The 18,970-nt window shown below is 37.5% G+C and overlaps 1 protein-coding gene across 1 annotated transcript in view; it reads right to left on the bottom strand.

The window, feature by feature from the left end:
- The window catches only part of LOC145782877 (protocadherin-16-like), a 63,316-nt gene extending 48,237 nt beyond the window's left edge, over window positions 1-15,079 (bottom strand). The window contains exons 1-7 of the mRNA XM_082594641.1: window positions 14,723-15,079; window positions 11,483-12,214; window positions 10,927-11,036; window positions 10,514-10,627; window positions 10,232-10,347; window positions 9,852-9,984; window positions 8,206-8,404 (exon numbers count right to left, since the gene is read on the bottom strand). Of these exons, the coding sequence (XP_082450767.1) occupies window positions 8,206-8,404; window positions 9,852-9,984; window positions 10,232-10,347; window positions 10,514-10,627; window positions 10,927-11,036; window positions 11,483-12,214; window positions 14,723-15,079 (1,761 nt within the window). The remainder of the gene's footprint in view (window positions 1-8,205; window positions 8,405-9,851; window positions 9,985-10,231; window positions 10,348-10,513; window positions 10,628-10,926; window positions 11,037-11,482; window positions 12,215-14,722) is intronic.
- Between the last annotated feature and the right edge of the window lie 3,891 nt (window positions 15,080-18,970).

Below are 18,970 nucleotides of genomic sequence, written 5' to 3' on the forward strand. Positions count from 1 at the left end.
ACTACACAGTGGGCATAAATGCCAAAAAAATGGGCGTCGCGTAGCCACAACATATCGAAACCCGAAAGTATGTTTTTAAAATGTCATTTGGAATGAGGTGTCTGTCCAACTTAAGACACAAAACCAAAACTCACATTAGCAGTCCAGATTTATAAATTGAGTTTTTCAATGCATTCAGTGAACTGCTTGGGCTTATTTTTCGTAGCCAAAGATTTAAAAAATGTTACACATTGGTCTGATTGTTCTCTTCCAGGTGGTCGAGCCAGGAGCAGATTTATTTTTTTAAAATTTGAAAAGTAGCATTCTGCGCCGAGTGTATGATGGATGTAGAATCTAGATCAGTGGTTCTTAACCTTTACTAACCTCCCGAACCCTTACGATAATCTGCAAGCTTTCGTTGAACCCCAAATTTTCGCTGAGTCACAAAAACAAAATCTACCACATTTAATAGTAATACATACATTACTATCAATGAGACTTCTGTTGTTTTTCTGAGACCAATAGTGAGATTCGACGCTTTGTCTCGGAAACAGTAATTCTCATGTCATTTTCGCATGCAAGCCGGTTTCGTTTTTTTTTTTTTGCTTTAACAACCACCACAATAGAAAACGCATGCTCGCATACATAAGTGGTTACGAATGGCATGAGAACTTCAAGGGCAACTTTTGTAATAAGAGGGTAACTTTCCATTTGTTGGCACCAAAACGTTTGAAAATTTGTTGTGTTGAAGTTTCTTTTTTGACACCTCGCTCTCTTGAAGCTCGATAATGTCATCCAAGTATCGACTGTTTATATCTGATGAAATCTGAAAAATTCGATGATTCAAAGCCGTTTCACCGTTTCAACATCTCTAATTGACCGTTTCCGCAACAATTTTTGTTTTCAATGACAATTCTGTGTTACATGCAGAATTGCGGATGGCACTATTACATCACGAGTCAAACACACAGATGTTTATTTACCATCACGTAAGCCGCATTCAAGTTTCGGCTGGACAAAATTTTCCAAAAATATTCGTTGACACTGTATACCATTCAGTAGATCGTGTGTTAATGTTTCAGAGGACGTTAGCGCCGAACCCCTGGAACAGTTTTGTCGAACCCCAGGGGTTCGATCGAACCCTGGTTAAGAACCACTGATCTAGATGAACTGAAATTTGCTTTTTCGCAAAACCAAAATAAGGTTTTGTAGGCGGATGAAATATTAATAATTAAAATAAATCAATTGAAGTTGACATCAGCGTGAAGTTCGCAATAAAAAAGCAGTCACAAACACTGCAAGCAAGTAGGTTTCTAGCAAGAATAGTTTCTTTTACATTTTTCCAACGTTTATGGACGTTGAAACGATGCAAAACATGGCTGGGACTCGGGCTTTACACCAATGTAAATATGACGGACTTTGTTGTCTGGAGACCCACTGCTGGGCATTGAAACCATACTTTTTACATTGATGCAATGTCTCGAGGATCTTGCAGGTCGGATTGCCAAACTGCCCTCAAACCAAATCACTTCGCCATGAAACCTCTTCTGGCATCGTGGTAATGACGTGTGGAAATTAAAGCTATTAGGCAAGTACACAGTATGTCTGCTAGAAACAGGATTAAATCCAGACAGGTACAAAATATCGAAACACTTACCCAACTTATAACTAACCCAAACCAAACTAATCGTTTTGGTTAATGCATTTTTACCCCTGTTTTACTTTTTTAACCCTGTTTACCCAATACCCATTTTTAACCGGGTGAGCTTGACTTTTGGCTAAAAAATGCCTACAGATCAAACTGGTACTTCCTCTAGGTAGCTTTGTTGTGTGTTAAATTTTAACTGACAAAACCTTGACTTGCGGACCTCCTAAGGAACGCAGCCTCATGAATTCTGTGTACGATGTTAGTTGACGGGCCGTGTGGAAAGATGCTTTGGTGACTCGTCGCAAGCGAATGCCCACAATGGTGATGCAGTGCACTTCGTTTCAAAAACCAACCTTGGTCGCAACCACTTTCGAGCAATGGCAAGGATTTTACTACGTATTTTGAGTTGTATGTTCCATTGTTCCTGTGAGATACATACCGGCATCGCAAATTGCTCAGCTCATGGAAGGAAATAGATTATTTTTATTTCATTTAAAATCCTCAATGGTAATTTAGGTGAATCTTGTAAGCTTTCCTTTACTCTTGCACATGAAATGCTAAAATGTCTAGAAATCTTCACTAACGCCCTACTGATGAGTTTGATTGCAGTTGTAGAAAAATGTCTTATCAATGCATCAAATCTCAGAATAAATATAGGACATGCAGTTTCACGTCATTTAACGCCATTTTCAATCGCCTTTTTAATGACAGGATACCAAAACCTGAAAGGGATAAAATTAAATGTCTCTCCACGATCAACGTATTATTATTACGTTGGATCAATTAACATATTCTAGCTGGCACGCTGCAAAAAAGACATACAAGGCAGATAGAAGAAGAGTTGCAAATAATACGATCAGAAAACAATATCTATAAGTCCTAAGAACCAAATGAAATAAGACTGGTTGATAGCACGCACAAGATCAAAGCATTACAATCGTTTGCAGAGGTGCCTGGAAGCAATCTTCCGGACTTGAAAGATAGGTTGATTGCTGAAGAATGGACAAGTGACTTTCACAGTTTATAGACTTGACATAACGGGAGATATCATTGATCGTGCATCAACGGTTGAAACGTACGCGTTGGTTAAACGTACTTAAACGTCTTATTGACAACTAGTTTCTGCTGTTCCTTGAGTGACATGTGAGGCTTCAACAAATCACGCGTTTGGCAAATATAACAAGCAGTCGACCGGTGATCAAGAGAGCACTTGAGAAATCTAAGGACATTTGCCGCACTCGTACAATCTTATGCAAACATCCCCAGCAAACACAGCCTGGTAATGCATGAGACGGTCAGTGTCCTTCCATTATGAGATATTGAAAACAAATAAACGACATCAAGACACTCAATTTATAGTCTACGGCCGTTGAATGGAAGATGTAAAAACGACAAAAACTGAGACTCAATGGCTCTGACAATGTGACCAATAAAATGTATCAAAGACATGACTACGATCTACGATTAAATTATATTTGTTGCTCTTGTTAGAAACGTCTCTATCTCATCATTTAAAAATTTCCAAGAAACAAGTTACGGCTTTGTGAAATCCGAAATTTAAGAACATTTAAGAGCTTTCTTCGTATTTACGCGACAACTAGCAGTTTGTGAACTGGACTTGAAAAAGACATTCACTGGACATCAAAAGTAAGATCGTACCCACATCAACAGTTTATTTTTGTGGTAAACCTTTAAACTTTACCTTCAACTCCACATCCAGTGAAAATTACTTTTTTAAACGTTTAAACGATGTCGAAACGGTGTTAAAAATGCAATTTTTGCTCGTTTGATATCAACATCACTAACGACAAAACCAGGCCTCGAAATTCGTTTTTGTTGACGGCGGACAAACGTGTCCGGTCTGAGCAGCTATCTCGGCGGACAAATTAAGTCTTACGGCGGACACACCAGTTTTAACGTCGATCGTCATACTTAATCTCTTTATCTTGATAAGTCTTCGCCATTTGAGAACCATAGCTACGGTTTAGGCTTTTTAAAATTTCAGCAAAGTCACTCTGAAAGACTTTTATCAGACCAACGACGTGCGCTTGACGCCGTGTAGCTACTAAATATGATGATGATGATAATATGATGATTGTTAAAAACTTAAATTCTATGGACTTTTTGTGTCTGATGCAAATAAATAATAAAAAAATAATCCGCCGCATAACTGATTAACTTCCACCGAACGAGGTCGTGTGGCTTCTTGCGTCACAATGCTCTGGGCACGAGTCGGAAAACTTCTACACTAACGCGTAACGCTACTATTTTCTAATGTGCAAAGTTTCACTAGGCTTTTTTCTTTAGGTTTATTTTTGCGTGACATGTGAGCGAAAGTGACGAAAAGAATAAACACAACATTAGAAAAAGCACAATTATTTTCCCCTCTCCGTGATGCGGTCGCCGCTCCAAAATAGTATCAGTATTCCACGAGACCACGGCAGGCTCGGAGTTATAATCAGCGCAGTCAAGGCCATTCAAACATATGCGCATGATGAGAGCTTCAATAACATCGATCTTCAAAGACGTGCGCCAATCTCCACGAGATCACTGCTTGTCGTTAAGATACGTGATACCGAGATCTATTCCGTGTCTTTTCTCCAGACCGGCTAGTTGAGGGAAAAGCGTAAATGCGAGCTCTTCTTTAGCGATAAAATATGCGATTTCAAACAACCTCTTAATCTTGATGTTTTTTTTGTCACTCATATTGTCGATGGCCTTGATGACCGGAAATTGATGGCTTGGGGTAAACGATGTGTTGTGATCTTTGACAGAGCTAATCCTTAGATTCGTTGTTCCTTTAATATATGCGTCTATCACCACTAAAATTCCTAGTAGTACCAGTAGGTTCATCGCCCTCATTCTCACTTTCAGAAATTTCCCTGGGCCTCTTCATTCTTACTGTAATACCAAAACTTAAGTTTTGCGGCATCTTGCTGTAGTAGCCTATACTCTTATAATCTAACTCTGTAACCAACCTTGCCTTATCAATATTACTCGGAGATCAAAGCCAGACATTGTGACATAAGACTTGAACTAAGTTGCGCGTGATTAGTGTAGAAGTACCGGTACTCCCATCAATTCTTAGCTAAAAATTCACCTCTGTTACGCTGATTCAATGTTATCAATCGTTGAAGCAATGTAAAATTCGAAAGTTTTTCTGCTTGAATGGAAGCTAAGAGATACAGTATTAACTTTTTCTAAATGCGCGCTTGGAATGCGATAATTTCGCATTCCGAGCGCAAATTATATTCTTGCAACAGTTGTTCGTGCTATGCAATGACGATTTGTATCGCCAGTTTCTGCGATATTTCTCGGCGGACAAATATGACCGATCTAGAGGGTACTTCCCGCGGACATCACATGCTGTGACGGCGGACATGTCCGCCGTGTCCGCCGTGAATTTCGAGGCCTGCAAAACAGTTGCGTTTTAGCACGTTACAATATCATACAACCTAACAGTAAATAATTGCGGACTGACATGACATCTATGAGGTGGGCTACTGTACCCGTAAGCCTATCAGCTGGCATCAAACAAAATTAAACATTAAGTTTATCCGTTCAGTGTGACTTCTTCAAAATTATTAATTTCATCGCGACAGCTGCTATACAAATCTTATTTTCCCCGGGTCTCATACGTTATTCATAATATAGATTGTAATGAAATACATCTCACAAATGGAGCAATAAAACACACCAAGCACATCAATAGCAATAAGCTGTAATTTTAGTCGATTCAAAGAGTATGTTGTTGTGAATGTGACAAACGTGTTGCTTTCGCCAAGTCGCCATTGTGTAACTACATTTCTTCACACTACGTTCAGCGAAAGATATTTTCACCGGAAAAAGGGGGCAACTAAAGATAACCATCTACAGTAAGTTGCGTAGCAAAGACAACTTTTAAGCTGGCAAAAATGGTTGTTTTTACATCATCTCAACGATGAAAGGCGTATCTAAATAGAGAAAATAGAAACTTTTGATGGTTGGAAAAATGTCAAGTTCAAAAAGTGAACAACTCTATTTTTAAACAATCCAAAACCGGAGGTTAGAATTTCGCTAAAGACAGCGTCTATTTTGACGGTCACAGACCCAGTATTGTGACGAAGGTCATTTTTCGTCAGTAACAAAATTAAAAACTTAAGTTTCATAAAAATAAACAACTAAATGCATTTCAAAACGTTGTTAAATTATGTTGCTTCAGTGAGCACTGAGCATCCTGACTTGTATGTGAATCGAGTAAATATAAACTTCAAACTCATTACCGATAGCACCAAAGTGCCTGAGACATAATCAACTCAATGTTTTTACAAAAGGTCGTTTGGGGTCATGCGAAAACACAACTTTACCAGATCATTGATACAATAGAATGAGCATTGATAGAGTTTAACTACGTTGTAGTAGCAAAACTAGAGATCTTTTACATCCCTACACAAATAGCCTGTGAGGCTGTGACTCCATTTTAACATCCCCACAATCACATTTGCTAAATTTTTTATGGAATTTCAACTGTTTCTCCCAACAAACACTACCTGAAGACACGAAACTAAAAAAAATGATTAAAAAATTATATACAAGGTATATTACACTAAGTTTTTCACATGATTAATTACATACATATGTGATGAAGGGCTGAAGGCCGTATAAAAAAAAGAGAGAGATGGACTTGTTTATTTGCCTTTCAAATAAAAGTCGAAAAAGAACACGTATACACAAAAATAATAATACATCAGTAGAAAGATCTGGCAGCACCGAACAACCTTGCTGTTTACCAGTCAAGATGCTGCCTGGCATCAGACTTAATTACATTGCAACGTCAGGCATTTTCAATTTTAAGTTTCAAACTGGAGGAATAAACAACACGAACATGATTGAACAAATACATATCTGCAGTAGAGTTTTTTAAACAAAGCAAAGTGTTTGCTTTTTATTAGATTCATCTATTTCACTCCGTAATTTAGTATCTCGATGTGCCAATGGATTGTGTACCGCGGATTTGTTTATTTGAGGAAGGAAATGTTTCATTTCATTTAAAATAGAGGAAAACAAGAAAACGCCAGATTTTGCAACAAATGATAAATTTGGCAAATTCTTTTATTGAATGCAGCTGCAAATAGCGGATAGCTGCTAATAGAGGATATGAAAGGAAGAAGAACAAGATTCATGATCTACATCACAAATAAAAAAAACTAAGTAGCAAAATACAAGGCATACTACTCACTATAGCAGGGTTTCCCAAGCTTTTTTGGGCCTTGGACCATTATTTGTGAACTTTTTTGGGCCACAACTTTTTAACTACAACGAATGTGCAACAAGTAAGATTTACGATACTGGATAGCAAAAGATTTCGAAATCATTTAAGTTGTAAAGAACTGCTGCAATTATCTTTGACAGGGTAAGTGCTGTACAACGTATATGTGTGACTTTTTAATTTCTTGTCATATCGCCGCGGACCAACTGTGCAGTCGTCGCGGACCACCAATGGTCCGCGGACCACAGTTTGGGAAACCCTGCACTATAGAACAGTGAGCATTGCATTTTGCTAAACCACACCAGAGCAGCCTCCACGCAAACTATCAAGACTTTTTCAAAAACATTTCTTTCTCAGCAGTCGAGTGTTGCCATGCAGCCACAAAAGTTTAGGATAAACCAAAATCATAATAGATTCGTGGCCTGCGTGAGCTGGATGACAAATCAATTCATTGGCTGCTCGACACCTGCCCAAACATTTCGACCGAGTCGCCGCCACTATCCAAGGGTGGTAAAAGGCAAAGCCCCCCGACCCCTGCAGTGGCGAAGAAGGTTCAAACGAAGAAGAGAAGATAATACATTAAAAAAAGTTTTATGTTATAATTTAATTTGTTTTCTTTCAATCAGCAAACTTATGTACTTTGCTTGGCGAGCACAGGAGAAAATCATCCACATTAAGAAGCCATTAAACAATTTCAAAATTAAACGCTTGATTAGATTTTAGAGTAAAAGTGCCTTTCGATCAATACAAATTTACAACCAAGTTGGCTTTCCGTTCACTTGAACGTGCAGGCAACTCAACAGCAACCAAGTGCAGTTGTTGTCAAAGCTAACAAGTAAGAATCATTTTGTTTCTCGTTCAGTGCCAAACAGCAAATTCGTCATTTTTACATTGATTTAACGTCTGTAAACGTAGAATCAATGTAAAAACGACAAATTTATCTGTCTGGATTATAACGCATCTTTTCTACCTTTTTTTCTAAGATAAGTTGTGATTTGGCAGCAACTGCCAATAAGCGTTAAGTTGAAATTACGTTTTATTAAACAAAATTCAATTACGTTCTTTTGCGAAAAGCAATAAGATAGCGCAAAAACAAATTCTCGATTTTACTAATCTCATAACACAGAGAAACTTTGAACATTTTTAATCAAATTATCATCAAATTTATTGAAATAATGTTCCGCTAGAGGAATTGTAGACTTTTCAAGCAAAACATCTCAACTTGACAATGTTTCAAAAGAGATCACAAAATCCCACAATAAATGAGACGGATCCTTCCACCACGTAATTATCTAAAGAACAAACTCGTTTGAAACTGTTTGGTTACTACCTGCAAGACGCATCTTCCGACGCCAACATCCTCGGACACACTTGTGGAGTAGGAAGAGACTTCAAACCTAGGGGCGCTGTCGGAAGCATCACTGATCTTTACCTCCAGCTCTGCGCTGGAGGAGAGTGGAGGAGACCCCTTGTCGGTTGCGATGACAACAAGGCTGGGAGCTGCATTGATGGAGTGGTCTAAGTATTCTCTGTGGAGGAAACACGAAGAAAGATCAAACATCGATTCTTTGTTGGATTCAAATAAAATCCTTAAGTGGCACTGCGTGATGCTAGCCAGTGACAAGTTGTAATGGCAACATTCTTTAAAGAATTGATTTCAACTTTCGCTGTCAAGTTTGCTTGAGTTTAGTTCAATAAACTAACGTTGGGTTACATTGCGATTGTCAGAAAACGTCCAATTTATACACTTTCCAAAGTACCCTAATGCAATCTCGCTCGTAATGCCTTACAAAGTTAAAAAGCTGAAACAAATGAGGCCAGTTTATAAGTGGTGAAACAGGTGGAACTAGAACAAAAAAGTTAATAATTTTTTTATTGAAACGATAGCAATAATGATTTCCAAACTAAAACCCAGCTTATGGTGTACAATAAGTTGAGGTATTTAATTTTCTATTCAAGATTTTTGGACAAAAGAATACTACGCGTAAAGTCAGTCCTTTGATAATAATGTGTAGTTTTAGCATGAAAACAACGTGACCAAACGTAGTACACACGAAAGGCTTCAAATGGAATCTAGTTTTGTATGAATGGATAGAATATCGCGAAAGCGTAAGGTATCTAATTAACCAGATGGAATGACACGCTAAAAGTTAAACATTAACCACATAACCTTTAAAAACAACCAAGGTATTGGTGATCATATTCCAGCTAATAAAGTTGTGCCCTTTGTTTAACATTCTCGCAACGTCGACGTAAAAAAAAAATTGCAAGATGTAGGGTGACATTTTAACAATCAGAAAGCTACAAGGAATCATCACACTATTTCAACTGATAAAATTTAAATTCAAGCCGGAGACTCAGCATCCTTGCAATGAGAGTGCTCAAATGCATTAGAGTTTTACGTAATGAGTGTGACTTTGAGTATGTCAATTTGTTGGTGCAACATCGAAATTAAATTCATTTTGTTATAACATACAGTGTAAAGCAACTTACAGTCATCCATCAATGTTAACTGATGGGGTTTGTTAGGTTGATGGGAATATTGATATACATCCTGTTTTCATAATTATATAGACTAGTTTTCGTCTTGGCCGCGATAAATATAATCAGTATACAGTAGTATAATATTGAGATCGCTTCTTAACAAACGTAAAGACTTGCTTAGAGTCAGGTTAAATGGACACCCAACTAAATGTTCAGGAGAGCTTTGCAATTGCTATTCATGTATGCTGCAGAACTGACTGAGTGTAAAAGAAAATTACATTTTCCGAAAATTTGGAAAACACAAATAACGTTATTTCTGAACGTAAAAATAGAGATTCTTTGACATCCTGTTAACGTAATGCTACATCAAAAACTAAATGCAACAGTGACATAAAATTTAATTAAAAATACTTCCAATTTGCAGAAACATGATGCATATTTTTTTTAAAGAAACAGCTTATTTGTAATTGGACAAGGCAACTAGCGACGTACTTTGTGGTGACCAATCCAGAGTCTGGATTAATATTGAACCAATGATTTTGAGGAGTTAATCCCAAACTATAAGAGACTTCGGCGTTCAATCCGGCATCGATGTCGGTAGCTGTTAGGTGTGCAACGAAGGTCCCTGAAGATGCAAAAATTAATAACAAAACATCAAATCAAAACCAGCATGGTTTTCTTTGGTCGATATCAAAACTAGAATTTGCGACCACAATTAAGCAATTGGTATCAAAGGAACGTACTCCCAGCAGCAAAATAGGTCTCGTTTACATTGATTCAACGTCCGACGATGTTAAATTCATCAAAAAGAACCAATTTCGATAGCTGGGCTAGAACCAACGCTGTTGGTTGATCACAAATTTCTTCATTACCTCGAAAAGCGTCTTCTGCGAGATGAACTTCGTAGGATTCTTCTTCGAATAATGGAGAATTATCATTAGCGTCTTCAACTGTTATTGTGAAGGATGTTTGTGCACTTTGCGAAGGGCTGAAAATTATAGAAAATTTCAAAAAACATTTTCAAGAATGACACTTTTCCGATGTATTAATGCTTTCACCGTTTATCAAAAATACACAAAGTTGTATATCAATAAATAAATTGACTCTACTCGTCAGTTCAACTAAGTTTAGTTGAGGAATGAAACATAACCTACCTCCCTTGGTCAGTAGCGGTAAGTGTAATGTGATGTGTGGCCTGGGTTTCGCGATCTAAAGGCTGCTTTAAACATACCAAGTACACGACATTGTTCTGCGTTTGCAAACCGAATCTGAAGCATAAAACGAGTATAATCGTATATAAGTGTCTGGAACATTGTGTTTAAAAATGCGAAGCCTTGTTGCATCTGCTTCCCGCCAAAACCTAGACGCCATTTCAAAACTAAACAGTAAACCGTGTGTTACTTTTAAGCCAAACTAGCTAAGTTTGGAATTGGAAAATCAATAAGCCTGTCAATAAAATTGATTAAATAAAGAATGTGCTGTCGAGGTGGGAACAGGTGGTAAACCGGTTTCTATTTGCATCAATGTAATCACTCATAATGTTAAGCTGATGCTGCAAGCTATTCACCTGCCACTTCCGCCAGTTAGAGTGACATTGACCTGAGAAGCAAGACCCTCATCAGGATCGGACACAGAAACTCGGGCGATGAACTCCCCTGGATCAGCGGCTTCGGAGACCTGGAGATGAAAGGTTTTGATAATACCTTTGGTAAGTTATGTTTCTTGAATAGAGAACTCATTTAAATCGGATTAAACACGAACCATCGTTTCAATTGGGTCAAAAAAAGAATTTCTCAACATTGTGCTCCAGTTAAAACTGTACAAAGCTTGATAAATTTTGTTTATTTTACTTGAACAGATATCATACGTCAGACACTACTGGGTGGTGAACGTTTTTATTTCTGAAAAATACTTTGCAATAAAATCACTGGGTTTCTCTGAATCAACCCAGAGAGGACAGAAACACATCAGGAGTGTCATTGTAACGCCCTTGTCAACGTTTTAAAACATAATTAAAAACAGCAATAACAGTTTCCAAAAAAAGTTTGTGCCCTTTCAAAATTGTCTAGAGTTATTAAAGTGCTCCGTGCAAAAGATTATACTTTTGTTAGCCGAATCATTACCTTGGCACCTTTGGCATCAAGAAAAATGACGTTTATTGTCGGTTTGTTGTCGTTTACATCCTTCACAGACACAATGATGACGGCAGAGCTGGACTGCGGCTCAGCACCCGCGTCCACCGCTTCCAGGACCAGTTTGTATTGCATGGCTTGTTCAAAATCCAAGGCTTTGTTGAGGTAGATTCTTCCTGAAGTCGGGTCGACTTGAAAAACTTCTTCTGGGTCACTTTGCCCTCGATCGATGCGATAGGTGACGTTACTGTTGGCGCCAATGTCATGGTCTGTTGCGTTTAAAGTTATGACATCAGTACCGACTGAGGCGTCTTCTTTGATCGCTACAGAGTAACGACTAAATGCAAATTGTGGGGCATTATCATTAATGTCTGATATCTCGACTGTAATGTTTACAGTGCCTGTTTTAGCCGGTGTTCCTCCATCAAATGCTTCTACAGTGAAAAAAAATGATGGGTCTTCTTCTCGATTTAAAGTTCTGTTGACAACCAAATCAGCATATACCAGACCATTAACATGCCTTTGGTTGAGTCGAAAAAAGTCTGTAGAGTTGCCAAAGGTAATACGATACCCTTGAACATTGTTAGGGTGAGAGTCAGAGTCCGTAGCTGACCCTATGTCGAACTTTGAACCGACTTGACTTGCCTCCGATATAACTAACACCAGAGACTTTTCTGTAAATGTTGGATAATTATCATTTATGTCCGTAACGTTCACAGTTATCTGAAAAATATTGAAAACAAATAAGATATATTGCTACAACCAGTAACATGAAAATAAATTGCATGACAATATTATTCTAGTAAGCAGATAAATATGAATGCAACACAACTATTTTGATAAAATAGAAATATCATTAAAAAAAAATGAAATTTTACAGTACTATTTTTTTTTAACAGTGCAGGCATGTAAAATTTCTTACTTGAAGGTTAGCGGTATTACCATACGGCAAATTAAAACATTGCATTGAAAAAAACATAATGTTTTCGAGTAATCCAGAAAAATAGTAAAAAACATGGCTGATAGGCCTACATAATACACAAGAGGAAATTGAGTTTTGAATACATTAAACAAATAAAATATTGAAAAGCATTTCAATGATTTAAAATGCATAAAAGCATAAGCCTGTATTAGGGCGGTCCATATTTGGGGATAAAATTTTTTTTTTATAATTTTTCAAGTCTCACCCCCCAAAAAGGTTTCATTTACCACAAAAAACCCTGCGTAAAAATTTTTTTGAAAAATATTAACGTTTAGAGGTTCCTCGAGGCCTCTGAAAATTTCACGTTTTTATGCATGTATGACATACATTGTATGTCATACCTCTGTAAGCTTGGATTTGCCATGCGGATTTGAAATGCACAAGTGTTATGGCTTGTTTTCATCAGCATGGCATTAAATAATAACCCAGTTTGGTATACCTAAGACAAAAGTTCTTTTTTGTGATCTTGATGATAAATATTATTCATAAAAAAAAAATGATAATGTTCACATGTTTGAAAGTGATGAAGCAAATTCAATTGCTTCGAAATATTGCGCAACAAACAGTGTAAAGCAATAGCTTTAAGTGAGCCTTTAGTTGCAATAAAAATAACAATACACGCTGAATAGATATATATTGGATGTGTAATTTAGAAAAATTGGGTTCATGCGATATTGTGGTCCTGTTAAAACAAACTTGCTAAATGCAAATTAATAGTCATTGGTTAATGGTTATAATGGTCAACGCCTCAAAAATGGTAAAATGTCACATCAAAGCCTTTTTAAGTGGTTCAGAAATGCATTTTTGATGTTGTGAAACTACTTGAAGAAGGTACTGCAACTGTTTCTCATCTTTAGTGAGTCGCCCAGAAAAGTTTTGGATAAGTGCTATAGCTCTTTCTGCATGATCATTGGTCCCAGCTAGAGATTTACATAGTTCTCGAGCAGTCTGATAAGCACTGTTTTCTTCCCACTCTGACGCAGGAAGATAAAGAAAAGAATCTGGAAGGCTTAATTTTTTGAACAACAACTTTGTGTTTGTACTGGCAAATGAAGATAGTGTCTTAGTTTTTAAGCTGTTTGGTGTCATGGTGACTCTTTTATTGGGTGCTTCCAAATTTTCTTCTCCAATTCTCATCACTTCCACTATTTCTTCTTTGATGTTTGCTGCAACATCATCATCAAACAGAGAAAGGGCAACAAGCTCTTCCGAAAGATATAACAGATCACCACCCATCTTTTCAGTTGTTGCTTCGGAGATACCTTTGTTAACAGTTTTATAAGCTTCCAATTCTTTATATAAGGACAAATCATTGTTGGGAGCTTTTATAGCCAAAGGAGCTGTTATCCACGCCTTGATATAGATACGTGTAAAAAAACACATAGGTCATGGAGACCGTTTGCTCACGGCCCGTCAGGTGAAACTGACTTCGAAATAATCACACCTCAAAGGTGTATATCACTTTCATCATCCACCGTGCATGATGGCTTGCACCAGGTGCTTTAAAATTAGCTTGCCCCAGTGTAGTATCTCCAAGAAAAAGCAATAAGATTTCCATTAGTTTACGATAATCATCTCGAGGTTGCTTTTCCTTGCCAATACTACATGAATGAACTGAATAAGGTCATCCTTAATATCTTTAACACCCGCTGCAGCTTCTTCATCAGTGGAAGAATCTTCATAATTCTCTTGAGCTATGTACTCCTACTGCTCGTTGAATATGACCGATCTAGATGGTACTTTCCGCGGACATCACATGCTGTGACGGCGGACATGTCCGCCATGCATTTCGAGGCCTGCTATTGTGTCTTCTAATAATACAACTGTGTTTTGTGAGAATTGTGCAATACACAATTACACATTTATGTCGTAGAGTGGAACAATTATGTCTTGAGAATTAAGCAATACAAATTCGTGTCTTAGAGTGGAACAATTGTGTCTTGTGATTGCTGTTAAAATACTGTGATTAAGAGTGCTTTCAGGTGTTTTCATGTCTGCACAAAGTTGTTTAGAGGGGTTTCAAAAAGTTTATTTCATACCGCATCACACCCCCTATACATAGTGTATGGGGAAATTTTTAGGGCCTTGAGGAACCTCTAAACATTAATATTTTTCAAAAATATTTCACACAGGGTGTTTTTATCCAAAATGGAACCTTTTGGGAAGGTGAGACCTAAAAATTTCAAAAGTCAAAAAATAAGGACCACCCTAGCCTGTATAGTATACCAAATATAACAGTTACAGGTTACCTCATAGGTTTCATTTGATTTCCAATCATATACAGTAGCATCATACAGTGGAATTGTTTCATGGTCCAATGACTCACTGGTTATGATTACACCATCTGATTCCAGGCGAGATATGTCAAAGTGTTTTCGAAATGGAGAACTATCAGCACTTGTCAAAATATATCCAAATGATTCAATTTTTGGCAAGTTTCCTATATTAGTACCAACTGCTGTATTTTCAGTTACAACAAATGACAAACGCTTGAAAGCATGACATTCCTTTTCACAGAGAAGCAGCAATAGTATTCCAACCCTCCAAACATTCAATGCGAACTCATGGTGTCTGTATTTACAAACCCAATTCTTGACTGTGCACATAATGGCATTGTAACTGTGTAGCCGATCTATAAAAAGTGCTATCTAACAGCCATCTTCAAATGATCCTAAAAACCTTAAATTAAATTTGTATAAAACATGGTAATTTTTGGTAAAGATGATGCCATACAAATTTAGAATTAATGTGTATTTTCATCATGCATTTACAAGTTGTACGCTGTCAGTCAGTATCCCTTCTCTTAATTGGTGGCACATGTGTTTATAACAATGCATTATTTTAAGCTTCTGCAACAAGTTAGGGATTGATAGTGTAGCACACTACTTAATGGTAGCTAGACAGAACTACACAAAAGTTGGTCATAAGTTCATTCACCTTACGATAGAATACATTAAAAACAAACTATTAGCAACTTTTGTAATTTAAATTAGGATACAATAACAACTATTATTACAGAATAAAAAATTATTTGCAAGAGCTAAGGATAAATATGACACTGGTCACACTTTACAGTGACCAAGTTAATACTGGACATTGATTGATGAAAAAATTATGGCATAAAAACAGTCTTTATAGATTCAAGATGGAGATCTGCAAACTTGCACTGCTGATTTAGGAGAATACATTGATAAGTGACATGAGAGCTATGGTTTGCACACCCTTTCTTTAGTATGTTATTTAGCTAGATCATGTCTTAATCTAATTAAGTTTCTTTATTGCATGTTATACATAGATATATCTGACTATTCAGCTTGAATTTTGCCATTTGGTTCTGCACAACAATTGACATCAGCACCCTTAGCGAAAACAGCAGCCTGCTTCATATTTTAAGATTCCTGTTTGTTATGTTGACTGTAGAGTTCAAGATATTCTAAATACTACCACTGCCATTGTTGTCAAACAATCTTTAGACAATTATTGCCGACACGAGTGTGTATTATAATCTATAGTTTAGGCAAGGGATGGGTAAACTTTTTAAGTGAGTGCCATAAAATTTATATTTTTAAAATGTATTTCTATGAGAAACATACAATGCTTTAACACTTAATACAACAAACATGCAGTGGCAACTCTTTAGTTGTAAAAGTGTGGGCCACGTGTTAGTTAAAGACAAAAAAAACAATGTGGGCGGGGTGGGTTAGGAGACCTCCACTGAAAAAATTGAAAAATCACATTTAATTTGGTGCATTCTAAGCATATTTTCAGCTCTAAATTGCTATGAAAAATTAAGATAAAACTTTCTGTAAGCCAAATGTTACGGTATCATCAAAAGAGCCATATATGGCTTATAGGCCATGGGTTTCCGACCCCTGGTATGGGCTAAATGGCCCAAAATATTTTTTGGTGTGCAGAAGCTTTGCACGATGTTAATCTCCAAATACACTATTTTTTTAAAGATCATAACACCAGTATTTTTTATTTGCCACAGGTCGAAGCCAATGTTAGTTAGGGAAAATGAAGTGGAGACTGTCTGCACTAACTTTGCTCATTTTATTTTTCATCATTAATGCATCCGGGTCGAAAAAAATACTAGGCTACTAACTACAATAGTCGATATAGGCCTACCAGCATGTCGATGAACGGGAAAGGTGGCAAAACCTTGAAAAGTTTGAAACGTGCCTAAATTGTAAATATGAAGGAGGCTATATGTTTGTAGTTAGCATAGCCACAAAACCCAAACTAGAATTTTGATTTTCCCTTCATATTAACTCTTGTCCTGATATGTCAGCCTATTGACTATTGCTTTATCAACCCTTAGCTTGTAAAGACTTTTTCAACAAACAACTAAGCTATGCACTAGCTAAAGAATTCCTGAAATAAGGCAACTAAAATAGAAACAAAGGCTATGCACACAAGTACTTTCAAAAGTAAACAAATCTCTCCATGAGCATCTGGTCATTTTAGACTTCAAGTGACTTATTCTTGTCCACAAATCACCAGCAAGTTAAAAAAAAAAGGAGAAAGTGGCGAGTGGCGTCCGTAGTTGCAAGCAGATACCAAGCTATGCTGACCTCTAGCGAATCTGACACGGCGCGCTTTCATTTTTGTTTCAACTTTTGCGCCAAGCGGTTGCCTATTTTATTTCATTTCTAGCTCATTGCAAAAAAATTATTGTTTAAATAATATTTTATGACACAAAACCAAATTGTCATAATCCACTGGCGCAGCCTAATTGTAATTTCTGATGACAGTCGCTTGATCCTTCAACCCAGCAGTAGGCAGAGTAGGCAGTTGCCTAGGGCGGCAAATTATTGGGGGGGGAAAAACATACGAATATATTACATTGATAATACTGTACGTGAATATAATAATTCACAACAGATATATAGGAATTAATAAATATGTTATCACATCACACACATTTATAAACAGTGCGGCAAGTCATGTATGGCAAGTCATGGCCCCTAGAGTACTTCACGCTTGATTGGTTTTCAACAATATGTGCTGCTTCTTTTATTTTATTTATCTGTGGTCACAGCGGTAAACCATAATCTCTTCGTGGGAAAATTTTAACATAAAGTTCCCGAATCCGTTCGTCTGTATATAATGACCGAAGAAACACACACTTGAACTTCTTTTCAAACAGTGTATTTCTGTAAAATTAGCCCGCGGCTATCGAAATGGGGTTGCAATGCCGTACACCTCTAAAACTGTCACTACGATACAGATTACTTGGATAAAAGACGGAGAATTTGTCCAGCTAGCAAGCACCAAATAAACCAGTTAAATGTGCGACCGACTTCCAACAAACAACTTCGAGAATGAATCAGAAAAATTTGTGATAACTCAAAGGCACGCCAGCAGTAGCGCGACGCAACATTTCATGTTTAAACCGGTTTCAACAGGTTTGACACAGGTCTTACGGACGATGGTGCAATTTTGGCTCATGTTTTAGGAATTTCCATGACGTAATATTCAGTAGACCCGAACAGTTTCTACATGACGTTTGACCAGGCGAACAACCGTCTGGAACATAGTGGCCCCTAGTTATGACAGTCTGACATGGCATAACTAAAAAAGAATTGACGACAATTGTGAGCCAATGAATAAAAACACATGATACACAAATTGTTTGAATCACTCACGTTTAAGTTAATACGCAAATATAAAGGGCATGCAAAGAATGAACAACAATAAGAACACGACGATACATGAAATTGGTACCATAGGTATTAGGTACACGCAAAAATGATGCTATATACAATGATTGCGATAATAACCGACTGTTCTGGGCTCAGACAAGTGTCGGCCACCGCAGACAAAACCAGGCTCAAACCCTAACACTTAGGTGTTCTTTACGGGGGCGAGGCACGAAATATCCCTCAACACATAGTCTACTTTCACTTTCCCCGTACTCTCATCATAGTTGCAGACGGCAACTTTAGCTCTACGAACCACAGGCTTCCCTTTCCTAATTTGTGGAACTACCTCATGCACCCTCCCAAGTTGATACTTCCCACGTTTACCAATGTCCTGGAGAGAACCTACCACTACAAGTTGACCAGGCTCCAAATTCTCGGCCATTTTTAGCCATTTTTTCCGGCCCTGAAGACCTGGCAAGTAAAAATCGATCCATTTACTCCAAAACTGCTGAGAAAGTGACAAATTGAACCGATAATCCCTTCTTAATTGGTCACGATCATGTGGTTGCCCAACAGCACAGTATGGGTCTAAGTATGGGGTTAAAGTGAGGCAGGGATGATGACAGTAAAATCCCTAGGGTCGTCACTCAAAGGTACCAAAGGGCGTTCGTTCACGATCCGAACGGCACTGCCAGAGTTTGCAAAATACCATCTCGGTAACAAAAAATCCTTAAGCAGGTCCAAAGAGCGAAGCCACGACTCCCACTCTTTAACAAAGCTATCAGGGACCTCGGTGACCCAATCAAACTTGTCTATCGCCAATTGCTGAAGTATAAGGCGTGCTTTTAGAAA

The sequence above is a fragment of the Aplidium turbinatum genome, chromosome 14, assembly GCF_918807975.1.
Source record: "Aplidium turbinatum chromosome 14, kaAplTurb1.1, whole genome shotgun sequence".
Classification (NCBI taxonomy): domain Eukaryota; kingdom Metazoa; phylum Chordata; class Ascidiacea; order Aplousobranchia; family Polyclinidae; genus Aplidium; species Aplidium turbinatum.